We start from the raw sequence: 18,683 nt of genomic DNA, 5'->3' as shown, positions 1-18,683 counted from the left end.
CACTTATGCACAACCATCGTTTATATTAACAACGTTTAACAAGAACGTGCCCTGCCTTTGCTACAGGTGCTTAGCTAGCTCATTGGGCAACCATATGGAATTATGTGCTGATCATGTGGTCAGCAAAAAGTTTGTTATAACAACCTCGGCACGTTTCGTGGTGCGTGACAAGCCTTGTAATAAACATCCGCGACTGTGGATTAATTTGTTCCAGCTTCGACTACGCATTCAGTGTTTGCGGCACCATACGCGGAATAGCCAGACACAGACAATGCAAAAAGAAATTCCTCTGGAAAAAGGTGTAGCGATGCTCTCCCGCTAATGCCACCGAGGACGAAATAATTATTGTTTCTGGCCATTCCATGGTGCACTTTGTTTTCCGCAAGTTTTGCTTCACTATTTTTCGCCCACTGCAATCGCATTCCGTCAAAATACTCAAAGAACCCGAGGCTGGTAAATAATCTGCGTCGCTGTGCGACTGGCTGGGAAGAGAGTTGCCGTTTACAAGGAGTCATTCCGCGCCGAACGGCCGCCCGCCGTATGCGCCATAGCGTTTGCCTTTCGGCGCCGCCTTGGCGGGTTTCGCGCTCCTCCCCCCCCCCCCGCTCACCCCGGCCAGCGTTGCTTCCACAACGGCGGCGTAGATAAGCGAATAGTTGCGTCACCGAACACCTGCGTGGACAGCTGCAGCGCCGCCACGCCGCCGCCAGTGCCTCCTCCCTCTCTCTCAACGTTGCTCCCTCTGTCTCATCGTCTTTCAAATGCGTTGCGTTGGTCTGGGGTCTTGGTCGCTGTGTGTGTTCTAGCGAACAGGCGCATATTCAATGGTGGTCACGCATGACACCGTGTTCGAAGTGACGCTCGGATTAAGGAATATTCATGGAGTGGCGGACAGGGACAACGTGGGCCTGTTAACGGTGAGTGTACTGTTTTCGTAGGTAGTAATCATACAGCGCTAGCTGGGCGCCTGCAGCAGCTCTGCCGAAGTAGGCTGCCAGCCATTTACAACAGCATGCGTTCGCGGGCCTGTTGCAGATGCCCGATTAAACGTGTGACTTAACGAGTTCACACTGCTATGCGCGATGTTGCGTAAGTGCCTGCATCACTCATACAGTGAGTGATGTGATCACTTAACAAGGGCGGGATTAGTTGCTGATCGCACATTGTCTCTACACTGCACAAAGTGATTGATATTGTTTTAAGATGTGCTTTGGGCTACATCGTAATAACATTTCTATTAATACTCAAATGTGCAACGTGCTTCTGTAGGTGTAAGTGCAAAAAAAGAAAGAAAAAGCAAAAATTATGTACAGAGGCGCACTGTACGAAATGGCCTTTTTTTTTTTTGCTTAAAGACGGTATAGTTGGAGGTGCTGATATGCCGCGATGCTCCCAGCACGTGCGCCTCGGTCTTTTAAGCTATTTATGACAAGTGCCACCAGCAACAGGGAAAGATCTAGCAGACTTCCAAAGGCGCGTTGTTGTGGCCATCGCCGTGCGTTGTTTTCCCTCGTTTCTGTTTGCTGTTTTCGTGCTTCGCTTTCATCTGCGATAATGTTCGGCGTTATAACAGAATCGAGAGAGTATACGTGACTGTTGGAGCTATGTGCGGTTGCTCTAGCATAAGTCATGGCTGCTGCAACGTAGTCGGCGTCCGCGCGCGTTGGTGTCGTTCGAGCGCTCTTACTTGCGTGATTGTGTTTAACTGAGTATTTAGGCACAGGTTACGTTTGTAAATCTCGTAGTCAATAATCGCTAATAGCGTGCCCCTGATTGCCATCAGAGGGTGGGCTTGGTTGTCGAAATATGCCAGACGCTTTTTCTGAAAGCAAGCTTTGAATTTTTTTTTAAAGAAGTACTTTCATACGTGCAAGGCAGTGCCTATTGCAGGCCCGCAACTCTTTAAAAACTGGACGAGCTATCACATCTTTTATCAAATTACAATGAATTAAGATGATTAAATTATAGATGACGAATTTCTGTGCTAGATTAGGTGCACAACACACATGTTCGCAGCCCTACGTCTAGAAAGCAGGCAAATAGGAAGCACAGCGTCAAATTTGGATTAGATTCCATTGACGGAGCGTCTTGTGAGAGTAGAAAGAACGAGAAAATTGTTCATTTTTGATGCCCTTATAGAGGCAGTCAGAATTGCACTGATTGGTGACTTGTAACAATTCCTCAGATTGTTAGAGGCGTGATTTAGGTAAGTAAATCTTTTACTTTTTTTTTTGCAGACCTCTTCGCTAGTGCCACGCCCAAGATCATTTCTTCTCATGTAAAAGAGAAAGCAGAGATGTCTTCACTATTTGTACATGAAGAGGTAAGTTTCTTGTGCGTTTTGATTAATGCTACATGTTCTAAACGTTGTACTTTAAGAATTGTTTTTCACACTGGCTCACTACCCTAGAAGGAATTTGATTCTTAAGTGAGTTCAGGCTTTCGTAAGTGCCATTTTTGAGCTGTAGTCTTACACTTCACCTCATTTCGGGAATTCGCTGTATGCTGGAAAACTCTCATCTTCATCATACGAAATTATTGGAATGTATGGGTTGTATGCTTCGAGTTCAGTGTGATGTCAATTACACGCCATTTCGAAGGATACACACTACACATTCTACATATATGGTGCTGCCAGAACAGCACGAAATTTTTTTTATGAGAAGTCATATTTGCTCTTATTACAGGATGAGAGGGTGCCGCTGACGTCCTGCGTAGTCTACCCTGGACCCAGCCTAGAGCAAGCCTACTTCCTGAACCTCCACATGGATAACCGAAAAATCTTCCGTGTCAGTAATGACGAAGAAGGAAGGAGTGACAGCACTGATGAGTTGATTTTTTTTTATTTTCAACATTGTCTACGGCCGCAAGGCCTTTAACAACCACAGTGATTGAGTGGCTTTTTCTCGGCGTGAGTTTGGAGTTTATCAAAGAAGTTGTTCAGGCAGTACGACACTGAAAATTTCAGTGTCACAATGCCTGAACAACTTTTTCTAGTGTGGTCATGGTAGATGAAAAAATATTGTTATTTGTGTAAGGTATTTTGCTTAAATATAGCTGGACTATTCCATGCCAAACGTCCCAGCCACTTTGGCGACCATCTGAATTGTATTTGAAAAAAAAAATGTGCGGACTTACTGCGTGTAAAACAGTGAACTGCTAGAATACTTCAGCGAGAAAAAAAGTTTTGTTCATGTGGCTGGCTTATAACTTCCTGCCATAATGCCGTCTGTGTGCTGTTTGTGGAAAATTTTGTTTTAAAACTACCGCTTATTTTTTCTAAAGCAAATTCGGTCTACCTGTTAAGTAAATGTGCTTCTGTAAGGTATTTGAAGCTCAATAATAATAGTGCAATTTTTTTGCCACATTCGCTTCCAAGAATAAAGCCAAAATGTGTTATGTTTGCATTTTTTATTGCAATATTGCACTTTGTATGAATATCTGAGCAGTGAATACTTACTCCACAGAAGGTATATTCTGAGGAAAAAATATCTTTATACCTCTCAAGCTGCTGAAATATACGAGAAAATATCACGAATTTCACAAAATCGTGATTTTTGTCCGTATTGAGATGCAATTTGCTCCATGTTGTGATACAATGAAAACTCATCATTATACCTAAACTGTAAGAAAATGAAATTATTTTCTGTAATAAAAATCTTATCGCAAAAAGGACAGGAAAGAGCGCTGTCAACTGAATTTTATTGAAGGTGCTACGAGCGTTTTTATACTGAGCACAAGACCAGGGCTCATCTGCAACAACACGTGTGGCCATGACAAAATAATTTTAACCGAGAAAAGAATACTCTTTTTTCGGAAAAGATAAGTGAAGGTGTACTGATGCATTGATCCTTGGCCTTCCTGATAAAGAGTTCTAAAATCTCTCATTTTTCTGCTTGTTTTTTTTCAAAAACCGTGTTTTATGAAACCTAGGACTACACTTACATTCTTCACGGTGTCCGGCCATGAGACTACTATAGCCCTTCTTAACATTTGAAGCATGCTGTCTTGCTTGATGATTGAAGCATTGCCCAGTTTGTCCTATGTTTACTTTTCCACGTTTTAGTGGTATCTCATACACATTAGATTGGCATTCAGTAAACCTATTCTAGTGACGAATGGTGCAAGATTGACTATTCCTGTTGCTGTAAGTACATGCACTTTTGAAAGCTTGTAAGGGGTTGAAAACAATAATGTCATATCTTCTGGCTCTTTTCGTAAAATTGTGAGACACCTTATGTACGTAGTACCATGTGACATGCAAAGGTGATTGGTCATTCTCTTTTTCTTTTGGTCCTGTTTCCTTTAACTTTACTTTCTGCAGGAGGGTTTCGCAAACAAGTGTGATGATGCTGTTGGGGTATTGGCTGGTGCTATCAGCCCAGGAGTGCTAAGAATGTTCTGCCTTTTGATAGTGGGCATTCAAAATTAATAGAAAGAGGAATTGATACCACATGTATTCAGGCCACCCTTCAGAAGTCATGTTAGCACAAGGGTGAGGTCAGGCTTAAAAACCAGATTAAAAGACTAAAAGATGCTGGGTATCCCAACAGAATCCTCACACCCATTTGCAAAACCCTCCTGCAGAAAGTAAAGTTAAAGAAAGAAGACAGGACCAACAAAAAACAATGACCAAAACCTTTGCATGTTATACCACATCACGTGTCTCACAACTAGAAAAATAGCCAGCAGATATGATATTAGCGTGTTGTTTTCCACCCCTTGCAAGCTTTCAAAAGTGTGTGTACTAAACAGCAACAGGAATAGTCAATCTTGCTCCATTCGTCACGAGAATAGGTTTACTTAATGCCAATTTAACGTTTGTAGAAATATTTTTTATCAGGTAAACCAATGATCAGTGCATCACTACACGTTCACTTATCCTTTCCGAGAGGGAGTATTCTTTTCACAGTTAAAATTATTTTGTTGTGCTCACACGTGTCGTCGTGCATGAACACGGTTCTTGTACTCCGTATAAAAGCGCTCGTAGCGCATTCATTAAATTCAGTTGACAGTCTGTGCTCTTTCCTGTCCTTTCTGTCTCTTCCTAAAGTTGTCGCGCTGTGACTAGCACACAACCACGATGAACCAACTCTCTCAAATTAAGCTCTTGTTACGTAACACGTAGACCGAGTTTCGTATGGAAAGAAGGAGCGGTGCTTTTAAAATAAAATTTTTCACATACAACACCTAGACGGCATTCCAGAAAGTTCAGAAGGCAGCCACGTGACCAAATATTTTTCCTCTCCTAAATATTCCAGAAGTTCACTATTTTCAATGCAGCACGAGTTTTTCGAATACATTTGAGATGGTTGCCAAAATGGCTGGGACATTTGGCATAAAGTGACCCAGCTGTGTCATTAGCCATAATTATGCATTACCTCTTTTGTTTTTTTGTGTGTCCTGACTCAGTTTTGTGTTCGTTTTTAGCATATTGTGTTTCTGATCATTGTATTGGTTTCTTAAGTATTCGCTAATGTTATATGTGCGAAAACCCGTATATGTTTGCATGTACATCATTTCTCATAACCAATTATTATACATCCAGGAATACAAAGCTTAAACCACTGAAGCTTAAACCACTGTGATTGTATACATTTGAAAACACTATCCATATATATTTTTGTGTGCATCACTTCTTGGGAACGATTGTGTACATGAAGGCGTATATAGTGAAATCATGGTGATTGTATATATTTGAAAGAATCATAAGTATATATTTGCCTGTATTTCATTCCTATTAACCGATTGTGTACACGAAGGAGTATTAAACTGGAAACCACTGGGATCGTAGATACTTGAAAGAATTATAGGGATATATTAGCGTGTATTTCATTTCTAGTCTCTATGTACTTGAAGCAGTATACTAAACTGAAACCAGTGTAATTGTATGTTGTAAAGAATTGTCAATAAAGTGAAACTGAAAAAATATAATAAACATTTGAGGTGTTGCATGTGTAGTGTACGTATACATGAACGTATATCTGGTGAAAAAGTTGTGTGGCAGAAGAAAAGTTTATGTTTTATTTGCCTATTAAATAAACGCAATATGCAAGGGCAGCAAGGCTTCATTTTCTGTAATGCGCATTATGCATATACACTGAAGTATATATAGATCCAGCACAAGTTCATACACGATTGTACGCGTTTATATTTTTGCCCACACGCAATGAATGGAGCTCGACAGGTGGTGCACCATCGATAATCAGGACCACTTTCTTCAAGTAGTGTTTAATCAGTGCATGCTGATATCTATTGGTGGCAGTATTCGCCACCCCTGCCATGGGCACTCCACACCCTTGTGCACCCTTCTCGCACCCTCCTCAGAGGGTGCTAAAAAAGTGATGGACATCGAAGGCACCCTTCCTTAAGGGTGTTTTTTAACACCCTACAGTTTTTTTACATGTACACCCTATTCTAAGGGTGCATGCTAAAGCACCCTTTTTGGAAGGTGCTGAATTAACACCCTTAGGGTGTCGTCCACGGGACAAGCTCATTTACACCCTTCTGGGTGTAAAAATTTTTACTGTGCAGGCTGTTTTGCGACAAGAGTATGCTAACATGGGCGTCTTAGTTCTCCAAAACTCCAGCCACAAACCGCAGCCCGCTTGTTGCTGCTTGTTGCCACCCCGCTTGTTGCTGCTGCCGCGTCGGTCCCGCGGTTCTCAACGCGTGACTGAAATCCATCCGAGTGGCGCACACAAGATGATCGACCGATATGCTTCTCTTGCCATCGCGTTGGCCACGTTTCCCGCCACTGCCGCAACAGATGGTCTTTCCGGCAACGTTTCTAGACGACCACTGACAGGATCATTGGCAGTATATGCCACCTCGTTTTGCCGATGACCACCTTCAGGACCTTCCACCTAGCCGTCCTACGCTATGCTCCGAACCATCCTACGCCGATGTCGTCACCCAGGGAACCCCGTCCAGTCGCTCGCCGTCGCCTCAGGGTCGCCAGTCACGCTCCTATCAACGCCGTCGCTCCCCGTCACCGGCGTATTCTGGGTAGTTCTCGAGAAACTAACAGATGCAGCTCCTGGAGGTAGCGCTGCATCGACAACTCGGACCGAAAAACCTCTACCGACCACTAATTCCAGACGAAATTTACTTGGTGTTCTTATCGATGGCCCTACCGTTACAGAATACAGACACTGGTGCCCACGTATCCGTTATGAGTTCACGTCTTCGATTCCGCCTGAAAAAAAAGTTCTTACCCCTGCCATGTCTTCGACTGTGCGAGTAGCCGATGGCAGCCGAACATCAATTCTTAGTATGTGCACTCCCCGCGTCACTGTTGCCGGCCTTCACACTTCAATCCTCTTCGCTGTTCTACACGCTTGCCCACACGACGTGATTCTCGGCATTGACTTTTTTACCGCGCATTCAGCCCTCATCGATTGTTAAACCGGCACTTTACAGCTAGAGTTGCCTTTGTACTCTGATGTCCCTTCTGCAGCTCGCACACGGCTACGGTCCGTGGAGTGTCTACGATTACCGCCTCAGGCTGCTGTACACCTTTCTATGTCGCCGTTCCCACCTGTTCCTGATGGCGACTACTTGGCAGCTCCACTCATTGACCTGACCCTTTCCCGGAACACCATACTTCCACATACTATAGTGAGGATTAGAGACAACAAGACGCTTCTCTCTGTCCTCAACTTCTCCGTGTCGACCCAGGTCAATCCTCAAGGTATTGCCTTAGCAAAACTCTCCACTCTGGAGCAATGTAAAATTTCATCTCTCACTCCTGACATCAAGACCGTAGCCGAACCTGTCGCATCCACACAGAATAGGGCTTTCCTAGACAAAATGATATCAAATGACCTGTCGCCGTCTCAAGTTGAAGCGTTCCGTGGTCTTTATTTTCTTACCTCGACATTTTTGATATCTACGACCGTTCCTTGGGCCGGACGAGCGTCGTAGCCCACCGTATCGACACTGGCGACGCCAGTCCCCTTCATAAGCATCCTTACCGTGTGTCTCATTCAGAGCGCCAAATAATCCAGAAGGAGGTAGAGAAAATGCTCGACAAAGACGTCATAGAGCCTTCAACCAGTCCTTGGGCTTCACCTGTTGTGCTTGTTAAAAAGAAGGGCAATACCAGGCGGTTCTGCGTCGACTATCGCCATCTCAATCGAATAACCAAGAAGGATGTCTATCCTCTCCCTCGAATTGATGATGCGCTTGACTGCCTTCATGGTGCCACGCATTTCTCTTCCGTGGACCTACGATCTGGATATTAGCAAATTTCAGTCGATGACCCCGACCGCGAGAAGACGGCATTCATAACACCCGACGGGCTTTATCAATTTAAAGTCATGCCTTTTGGGTTGTGCAATGCGCCAGCAAATTTTGAACGCATGATGGACTCCCTCCTTCGCGGTTTTAAATGGTCGACGTGCCTGTGCTATCTAGACGGTGTCATCGTTTTCTCGCCAACCTTCGAAAGCCATCTTCCACGTCTGTCGGCCATCCTTGACGTTTTTTGCTGTGCTGGCCTCCAGCTCAACGCGTCTAAGCGCACCTTTGGGCACCGTCAGATAAAGCTACCTGGCCACGTTGTTGACGCTGCTGGTGTACGACCCGAGCCTGATAATGTCCGCGCGGTGCGTGAGTTTCCAGTCCCACGTTCCACGCAAGAAGTCCGCAGATTTTGGGACTCTGTTCATATTTCCGCCGTTTTGTCAGCAACTTCGCGGAAATTGCTTGGCCCCTCACGGATCTCCTCAAAAAGAACGTGGCTTTTTCCTGGCGTGAAGACCGAGAACATTCCTTTGCGTCGTTGATTTCTGCGCTCACATCACCATCTGTGTTGGCCCTTTTTGACCCAGCCGCTCGAACGGAGCTTCGCACTGACGCAAGTGGCCATGGCATAGGGGCAATACTCGCAAGAATGCAGAACGGCACAAACCGTGACATAGCGTACGCTAGCCGCCTACTTTCTCAGTCGGAAATGAACTATTCAATTACTGAGCGAGAGTGCGTGGCTCTCATCTGGGCTATCGCAAAATTTCGTCCGTACCTATATGGACGCACGTTCGCAGTCATCACAGACCACCATGACTTCTGCTGGCTGTCAACCCTTAAGGATCTTACAGGAAGACTCGGGCGGTGAGCCTTGCGATTGCAGGAGTACACGTTCTCTGTAGTGTACAAGTCTGGCTAGCTTCACACCGATGCCGAATGCTTATCTCGACACCCTGTTGATCCAAACGACTCCACTGAGTTGGAAGCTGACGCCAACATCCTAGCCATAACAGATTTTCTGCAAATAACCGACGAACAACGCCGAGATCCATCGCTGCTTCGATGATTGACCGTCTTCCATCCGGCCATAAAGACCCTCCGCTGAGCCTATTTTTTCTTCAAAACAACGTTTCGTACCGCCGTAACTTACAGCCTGATGGGCGGAACTTTTGGTCATCGTCCCACGTCATTTGCGCAAGGACATTTTGCAAGAACTTCACAACGCCCGAACTGCCGGACATTTAGGTATCTCCAGAACCTATGACCGCGTCCACCGACGGGTATTCTGGAAGGGTCTGTATCGTTCCGTTCACCGCTACGTTGCAGCATGTGACCCGTGCCAGCGTCGGAAGAAGCCTACGTCTCTCCCTGCCGGTCACCTTCAACCTATTGAAGTCCCAGCCTACCCGTTCCATCGTGTGGGTTTGAATTTGTTAGGTACCTTCCCAACATCGGCAACGGGAAGCAAATGGATAGCAGTAGCTACGGATTATGCCACTCGGTATGCAATTACTCGAGCGCTACCGACCAGCTGCGCAATGGACGTCGCAGATTTCCTACTCTATGACATTATCCTTCAGTATGGCGCTCTTTCTCATTTACTCACGGACCGTGGCCGCTGCTTCCTGTCTCGTGTGATTGACGACCTCCTTATAACCTGTGCTACGTGGCACAACTTTACGACTTCTTACCGTCCTGAGACTAATGGACTTACTGAACGCCTCAACCGCACACTAACGGACATGCTTGCTATGTATGTTTCTGACGACCACACCAATTAGGACACTGCCATTCCGTTCATAACCTTCGCCTACAACTCGTGCGTCATGAAACTGCCGGCTACTCACCATTTTATCTTCTTTTTTGTCGTGATCCCTTACTACCTTTCGATACCCTGCTTGCGCATGACCTTCCGTCCACCACTTCGTACGCCCTAGATGCTATCTCCCGTGCTCTAATCAGACGTACAGTAGCCCGCGCCAGGTTCTCGTCGTCCCAGAGAGCACGAAAGTCGCTCTACGACAGCCGACGTAGGGATGCCTATTTTTCTCCGGGCTCTCTTGTGCTACTGTGGCTGCCATCCCGTCGTGTCGGCCTGTGCGAGAAACTTTTAACGCAATACGTTGGGCCTTACAGAGTTCTACGCCAAGTCACACCTGTCACCTTCGAAATTTCTCCTACGAACCACACTGTTACATCCATAAGTGACACTGTGCATGTGTCTCACCTGAAGCCCTATCACAGTGACCCGTCCGTCTAATAACAGGAGGCACCGGGACGGTGCTTTGCCAATCGGGGTAATGTCACGGGTATATAAAGGTACCTCGGGCACAGATGCAGAAATGACGCAGAAGGGATGAAGACGACGATGTTGTTGTGGGGCTGTGTCTGGACTGCCCTGTTGTCCTGCAACCTTGCCCACTGTGTGCAGTGTTAGCCCAACCGGCGTTCACTTATTAAATACTCCCCGTTACAATATTATAAGATGCAAACGCTGCACGTGATTCTACGCACACAGCAGTAGTACACTGTGCGCTAACAAGCAACTATATATATTTTCACTGTGTACAATCATGGGCCTTTCGCAGCATCCGGTTGTCCATCGAAAGGGATGAAGACGACGATGTTGTTGTGGGGCTCTGTCTGGACTGCCCTGTTGTCCTGCAACCTTGCCCACTGTGTGCAGTGTTAGCCCAACCGGCGTTCACTTATTAAATACTCCCCGTTACAATATTATAAGATGCAAACGCTGCACGTGATTCTACGCACACAGCAGTAGTACACTGTGCGCTAACAAGCAACTATATATATTTTCACTGTGTAAAATCATGGGCCTTTCGCGGCATCCGGTTGTCCATCGATGTGCCCTCACAGCATCAGCCGGCAAGAAGAGACTTAGCGAGTATAGTCCGCCAATTTTCTACTAATAGTTTTCTTCTCTTACTTAGCAAAATATTTTGAAGTAATTTTTCTTTTGGCCAAAACAAAGAATATAAGAGATTCTATAAAACTTTATGCACCTTCCTTTTATCTGATAATTGAACAAACGCCTTCCTGACCATGAAAAACATGAAAATGCGCTTTCTGTGCTAGGAGCTTAGAAATGAGGGGACTGGAAGTTTTTTTTTTTTTGGGGGGGGGGGGGGAGTATACAACGTCCGCTGCTATTATTGGAATCTTGAAACCACAAAAAACTCGTTAACAAAAAATATCTAGTTTCTCGTGTTTAGAAAAAAAAATAATTTTGTCGTGGGGTGCTACACACACATAGAAAAAATGTCTATACAACAAGAACTGTAACATAAATGAATGACTAAGCACCATATACATGACACCTATTAACAAAAATGTCCAACCCTGTAGAGTGTCCCGAACACGTGCTACTAGGGACTAATAATTACACAGGTATCCCAACATACACAATGTACATCATGTATATGCGGAATTTACAGGACTTGGTGAAAATGTCCGCAAATACGTATACAACAGATGTCATGGACCGTTTAATATACTTAATATCCGTGTTTAGAGAAAGAAAAGTTCCGTCAACGGGTATCGAACTTACAACCACTGGTACATTACTCTATGCTCTCAGTCCGCAGCAGCAGATACTGAGTACGTTGCGTTTAGAACAAGAAATGTTCGACGAGTTAAAGTACGATACAACGATGTGCTCTACTATTGGAGGACCTTCCGTTTATCAAACGTGTTTAACTATGTGTGTTTAGAAGAACTCAATAATGATTCACAGTACTGGGTACTCTGCTATGGGAGAGCTGAAAGCCATCCTGTGGGCCTCATACTTGATGATGCCGTAACCGCATTCACGCTTGACGACAAATTGTCATTAATTCTGTCAAAGTAGGTGACCGTGCTTTGTTCCATCTTTGTAACCACCGTTCCTGCAAAGGTAAATGAGTTAATCGGTTCAGCGTTATAACATCTGCAACACTTACCCCTTTCGAGAAAAGACGATATACCTTCTGTATAATACCGGCCCCGAAAAACCTTAAACATTTTATCCCACACAAAGGTTTGAATAAGATGGGCTAGCATGTTTTGCGAAATCAGCAAACAGGACTAGCATGTTTTTGCAAACTCAGCAGAATGGTGCATAAATTTTTGGACAGCATATGAGAGCAAGTTGTACGTGCTCAGCCGCCCGCTCAGTCCACGCTGAAGAACATGAACCGCAACTACCGCTTTCTGGGACCGATGCTCCACGGAAGCTCCGCTTGTTTGCTCGTCAACAAACCACGTCGCAGTGGAATCAGCCGCACTTCCAAGTATGCCAGACTGTACTCGCTTGACTTTACGTCAAGTCTTGAAGTCTCGTCGAGGCTTCGCCGAGCAGACAAGACATTTTAGGGGCGAAGCTCCTTAGGGCGTGGGCTGTGCGTCCCCTGTAGCCTGTATGTAGCCACCTCTAGTTTAGTTCTTGCAGTGTTCACTAGATGGCGGTACCGTCCCCTGTATGTAGCCACCTCTAGTTTAGTTCTTGCAGTGTTCACTAGATGGCGGTACCGTTTCCTGTATGTAGCCACCTCTCGTTTAGTTCTTGTAGTGTTTACTAGATGGTGGTACTTGTAGCTGATGATGAAAAGATGCAAGATGTTATAAACTAGAAAGCGGTACTTGTAGTTGATGAAAGACGCGAGATCTTATAAAATAGGAATGATGTCACATATGGCGCGTGTCATTGGTTGAAGGCAATCGTTCCATTTAGTGCGGCGACGTACGCTAGGGGGAGCGATGTAATAAAATCGAGTGGGCAAAATGTACAGAGGATTCATGGTTTACCAGGTTTACCTCCGGAGCTTCGCCCACTCATCGTCATTCACTTCGTGGATATGGCGGAATTTTTATGTAGGCTGTGGTCGGGCGTTGCGTTTACCAACGCCTACGCTTTCCGCATTGGGATGGCCGACACCGCCGCCTGTGACCACTGTGGCAACGAAGAAACCACCCGACATATTTGTTTGTGACTGCCTAGTGTATAGTTGACAGTGACTATAGATGCCTTCGCCAGGAACCCAGCAAATTAGATAACGAGCCTGTGTCGGAGGAAAGAAGTTTACAACATCGACTGGACGCAACGTCACAGAAGAAGGCCCCTCAAGAGCTACTGCGTTTTTTTTTTTGAGATGGACCGGCCTTTCTGAACGGTTGGAGCCAGAACGCCCCTCGTGTGTGCATTTTTGTTTTCTCCTGAGTAGACGTGCGTTTTTCTCTTCTTTCTCTCTCACTCTCTACACCCTCTTTCTGGCCCCTATTTCCTTAGCGTACGGTGAGCGGTTTTGCGAAAGCGCCAGGAGCAGTGACGTCACATGGCACACAGGTGGCGCACCGATCGCCTGGAAGTTAAAGCCTTTATTGGAAGCTATACTCACTGGAGGCCCCTTGAGCGACGTGTGGAGCAAGTGGGCTGGTGTTTGGGATCGCTCCCTCACTCGCTGGTCCATCCGTCCTTCCGTAGTTGTCCATCGGTACGTCCATCATTCATGGTCATCCGTCCGTCCATCCTCGGTCGTCCGTCCGTCCGTAGCTCACGCTAGGCATATCTCCCGGCACAGCCGAGCTAAGCCACTGCTAATTTTTCCGTCCTGTTGAGGCTACCGTCACAATGACTTGCACGTCAGCATGCTGTTCATAAAGAAATTTACCGTTGCTCATTTCCGCCAAACCAAAGTTTTGGTTTCTTCGTTGTGCGACACATGTTGCAATAAGTGTCGGTATCAGTAATCACCGATAACAAGGAAACCTACTGTTGCTGACGTACTGTAGAACTGCGTCTGAGTGCATTATGATAGCTTTATTTATCGGCATGCAGTGTTTTTCTCTACTGTGGAGTTTGTAGTAAACGTGCTGAAAGTTTTAAATAACAATGGTGTCATCCCAATGAAAAAATGCATGCACCTGCTACCATCATTACGTTCTCGGCATTCATTGGGAGCAATGTTGAAGAGAACGCACACTGTAGTTTTACTGCACTGCTTAGCCATGATTTGCGTGAGCCATTGGAGATTATATTTAAAAGACTTTTTTTTTATTACGCACGTTTCTACATCGAAACTTCATTCCGTCTACGCTACACCAATGAGTTTTATGATACTCTCATGTGTTCATTATTCTGTTACACTATACTCTGAACTGAAATACAAGCTGACATTATTTTTGTCATTTTTATTTATTTATTTGGGCATTTAAACGAAATGTCCATGAAGGGGTCGAAAGAGGAATGTGTCTCCTGGATCGGCCCATTTTTCGGGAGGCACTTGAGGTAGGCGCAGCAAAACAACACGTATAAATGTTCAATAACATACGTACAAGTATACAATAAACAAACGTGGAACGCTACAACAATTGAAGCAATATCAGTCAAATACTCAAACAAAGCTGTTTTTAGCGATAAATACTAGAGGCATCAACAGCATTATTACCATACGTTCAATTACATACAAATTGTAATGAGAAAACGATGATTACAAAAGATTTATTACATACATCACATACTTTCAGCGCGGTCATCCTACAAGTGTGCTCAAATTTTTACATGCATAATTTGCTTCCTAAATTGTGCGATGTTTGTAGTCTCCCTACCGTATCGTAGGAATCTCGTTGCACAGTCGAACAATTTGTTTATGATTCTTGTCTTCTACGCCAAGGTTCCTGGAAAGCGAGCGCTCTCCGACCGAGGATCCGGTGCTGCTGTGGATGAATGGAGGACCCGGATGTAGCTCACTCGTTGGTCTTTCCATGGAGCTGGGTCCGTTCCGAATCGATCCTTCGGGCGTGAACGTAACCTTGAACCCGTTCAGCTGGAACAAGGCTAGTGTCCGTTTTGCTCGACTTATCGAGTCGGTACGCAACCACACGTTAATCTTTCAAAGGCAGCTAAAGCTACTTTTAATCTGGTCTCGAAGGAGCAGTGATCGTTTGCTACCTGGTGTACTTTGAGGACCTTATTTTGAACATTACAAATTCACATGTCATGGTGCATTTTTTTTCCATTTTCTATATTGCAGGCGTCACATTTTTCAAACTAAGACGGGTGTAACTGTAAGAAACAGCAAAATGTCAGACTTTAGGGACACACTGATTAGAACAATATGCTTTTTACGATAACTGCTTATTCATTTGCAATACAAAAAATGCAACTCCTACTGCCAGAAAGTGTTTGGTTAACTAGAAAACGTGCGAAAAAAAAAAAACAAGCGGCGGTACCGCGTTGAACTTTACGCACGAGTCATGATGACGTCATAGAACGAAGCGTACGGAATATTAGGTATACTTCCCTTGAGGGCGATTTAAGGGAGTGTTCTTCAGGCAATAAACCCGAAATACAAGAAAAAAAAACACTTTGAAATCCGCGATACCTCTCTCATATTCATGCCATGATAGTTCGACGCGAAATTTGAGCATGAAACTCTGTCGTTTTTTTTTATTTGCTCCTTTAGTGATAAACTTATGGCACTGAAAGTAGCAATATTAGTGCTTTTGAAGAAGAATTTATCTATTCTCATTGATTTATTGCTTGCCTTGAGGTTACTTTACCTAGCCTGAACAATGATTACGCCATTACTGGCAACGCAATGAAGTGAAGGCTACAGAGCCAAATCGTGTGTGTCCTACCGCCAATATATGTATAGTTTTAGGGATGCGTCCGTATTTTCTGTGTAAGATGTAAAAACTTGAAGTTTATCTTTTACATGCTGCTTTTTGAGACAAGAAGCAGTAAGCGTCATTGAGATACTTGCAATTCCACTTCATGCGTTACCTCTTTTCATTTTTGCGCGCGTGAGTAAAGCCCGCCATTAACATGTATACTTGAAACGCTAAGCTGTGCCTGCGTCAGTATATACGCAACGGTAACAGGGCGGAGCCATCGTTGTCATCATAGACCTACGAGACTCTGGCCAAACCGGAATACATTTCGTAGAAGTATGCACGTGCGGAAGCTCCACGCCCGTATAGCTTTTTCTTCGTTGCCAAGAAATGTTGTCCGCGACTATATCAACTGATTCCCGCTGTGCGTTTCATTCCGACTGCCGCAACGTCAGCCCTTGCGGTCACCCATAAGAGAGTTTTAGTACTGCGGAATGGTGCTACGTACGCATCACGCAAGCGCCTTGCGTTACGTGGCGCCGTTTGCCACTAATCGGCTTTTAGTACGCCGTAGTACCCGCGTACGTAACGAGCGTGAAGCGTGTTGCGTCATCTGGTATATCAAAATAGAAGTACGTGTTGTTGACAGCCAATGTGAGCCAATCCAAGTGTTATAGCCAGATTATGGCCATATTTTAAGCCACAGAGCCGGTCGGTGCTTGCCTTCGATGCCGCCATTTTGCAAAACGAAGTCTCGCGCTGTCGCGAATTTGTTCGAGAGCGGCGCGATCACCTCATACGTACGCACGCACGCATCTCATGCGTGCGTACGTAGCGGCAGCGTACTTGATGCGATACGTGCGCGTTGCAGTCTGCGCATGCGCACTACGCAGAACGTGGCGTCCTTACGTACGCAACGCCGCCACGTACGCAGCGTACGCAGTACTAAAACTCTCTATTGTTTCAACACGTAGGTTGCGAACGTGATATTCCTTGAGGTTCCGGCGGGGGTCGGTTACTCGTACGACCCTTCCGGGAGCAACTCCAGTGACGACTTCCAGGCCACGGAAGACAACTACCGGGCGGTACTGGAGTTCTTCGACAACTTCCCTCAGTTCAGGCAGAACGAGTTCTACGTGACTGGCGAGAGCTATGCCGGCGTTTTCGTTCCCCTGCTTACTCAACGGCTCCTCGAGCAACCCCACGGGATAAACCTCAAGGTACGCAGCTTTACATGGGCGATAGTTTATGACATAAAGTGCATCTTTTCCCTTCAGTTCATACTGTTGAAAAAAAGAAAGGAAGCAAAAATTTTTTTAACAGCCAGCGCAAAACGGTCTTTTCAGGCGGGTTTCTCTTTATTGCTGAGAGATATGAATGCCTGCCTAATATTTGCTAATCAATATCTCGATTATCCGCTAGTGAGAACACATTGCGGTTCAGAAATTACACTCAATCATTGGTCTTGCGATTCAAAATTATGAAATAATCGCTTCATTTGAAATCTCGGCTGTTCAGTATTGCTTCGAAAGGTATCGGCACTGCGGCTCTGCAATTGATTTGCAGAATGCTCTGCTCGCATTGATCGCACAGCATTATTAAATCTGAGGAGTCAGAGATATGAAAAAAAAAAACGCTACGACTTCTATTGCTTTTAACGTGCATGCTAGGCGTCGCGCTAAAGTTTTGCGATGAAATTTTATTACTTTTGATTGGAGTTCACTGTACCATGGCTATGACAATAAATAAACTTTCGGTTGGAGTCTAAATCATTTCCCAGTTTCATACCCAATCAGACAGACTTCTGTCGAAAGTTTACATTCAAGTCAATAAATGCAATACAATGGGCAAAGTATCAAGTGGGTAGTACTGGTATTGTTATGTTTTGTTGCGAGAATATTGCTACAGTGTGCTTTTCGCAGTGTATACATATACTGAAACACATGTGATACAAGTCGTACCTATACAAATTTAACTTCTACGACGTCATTCTGCGTTTGATGGAATTCACTAACGAGTTCATCCGCATCGTTCCTTCGCCAAGGGTTACGCCATCGGCAACGGGGCGGTGGATTTCGAGATTCACGGCAAGGCGATCATGTTTTTCGGCTACTACCACGGCCTCTTCGGAGACGAGTGAGCTTTTCATCTATCTGGTTCGCGTTTCGCGATCCTGATTGGTTGCGGGGCTTCAGCCCGTGTCTCGGGGCTTGCCTTGTGGCGTAGCTTTTCCAAATACAATGTTTGATGCCTTCTTTTCTGTTCTTGCAGCCTTTGGGACGACGTCACGACGCATTGCTGCAATGGTACTGTCTCGAAAGACACGTGCGATTTCGCCTGGTACACCCACGACCCAAACTGCGTTGACCCAGTACGTGTTCGCTTCTAGACGAGTGATGAATTTCGTTTATCGGGTGGAATATTATCCGTCCACGTTTTTTTTTATGTTTCACTGTGTTTTAAAGGGGCCCTGCAGTACTTTTCCAGGCACACATTTAATGGATTCACTAAAAAAGCTTTTTGCCTCGCGAATTCGCCACCGCAAAATTTTCAGAAATCATCCAGAGTGAGCGGAGTTACAAAGATTTCTATCACGCTGCAATTTCATTCTTTCTTTCCAAGCTGTAACTCTCAGACTTCTCCAAACTAGAACTTAACCGAGCCCTTCGGCACTGCACAGAATATACCCCTAGTGGTTCTCACGCCCGGATTGCCCCTTGTGTGGTGGTTATGGAAACTTCGAGCATGCCCTATGAAGCTGTGTCTTTCTCAGTTCCTCTTTTCAACAAGCATAAGTGAACAAGCTGATTAAGGCCAAGGACCTCACC

At 45.2% G+C, this 18,683-nt stretch overlaps 1 protein-coding gene across 2 annotated transcripts in view; it reads left to right on the top strand.

Annotated features, from left to right (window-relative positions):
* Positions 1-18,683, top strand: part of LOC119180706 (lysosomal protective protein) — a 39,182-nt gene that overhangs the window by 8,159 nt on the left and 12,340 nt on the right. For both annotated transcript variants that reach the window (XM_037431837.2, XM_037431836.2), the window contains exons 3-6: positions 14,916-15,078; positions 16,830-17,075; positions 17,900-17,991; positions 18,127-18,226. In XM_037431837.2, the coding sequence (XP_037287734.2) occupies positions 14,916-15,078; positions 16,830-17,075; positions 17,900-17,991; positions 18,127-18,226 (601 nt within the window). The remainder of the gene's footprint in view (positions 1-14,915; positions 15,079-16,829; positions 17,076-17,899; positions 17,992-18,126; positions 18,227-18,683) is intronic.

Source organism: Rhipicephalus microplus, chromosome 10, assembly GCF_043290135.1.
Source record: "Rhipicephalus microplus isolate Deutch F79 chromosome 10, USDA_Rmic, whole genome shotgun sequence".
In the NCBI taxonomy this organism is placed as follows: domain Eukaryota; kingdom Metazoa; phylum Arthropoda; class Arachnida; order Ixodida; family Ixodidae; genus Rhipicephalus; species Rhipicephalus microplus.
Note: the sequence above shows the minus strand (reverse complement) of the source record. Positions and strands in the feature narration are given on the sequence as shown.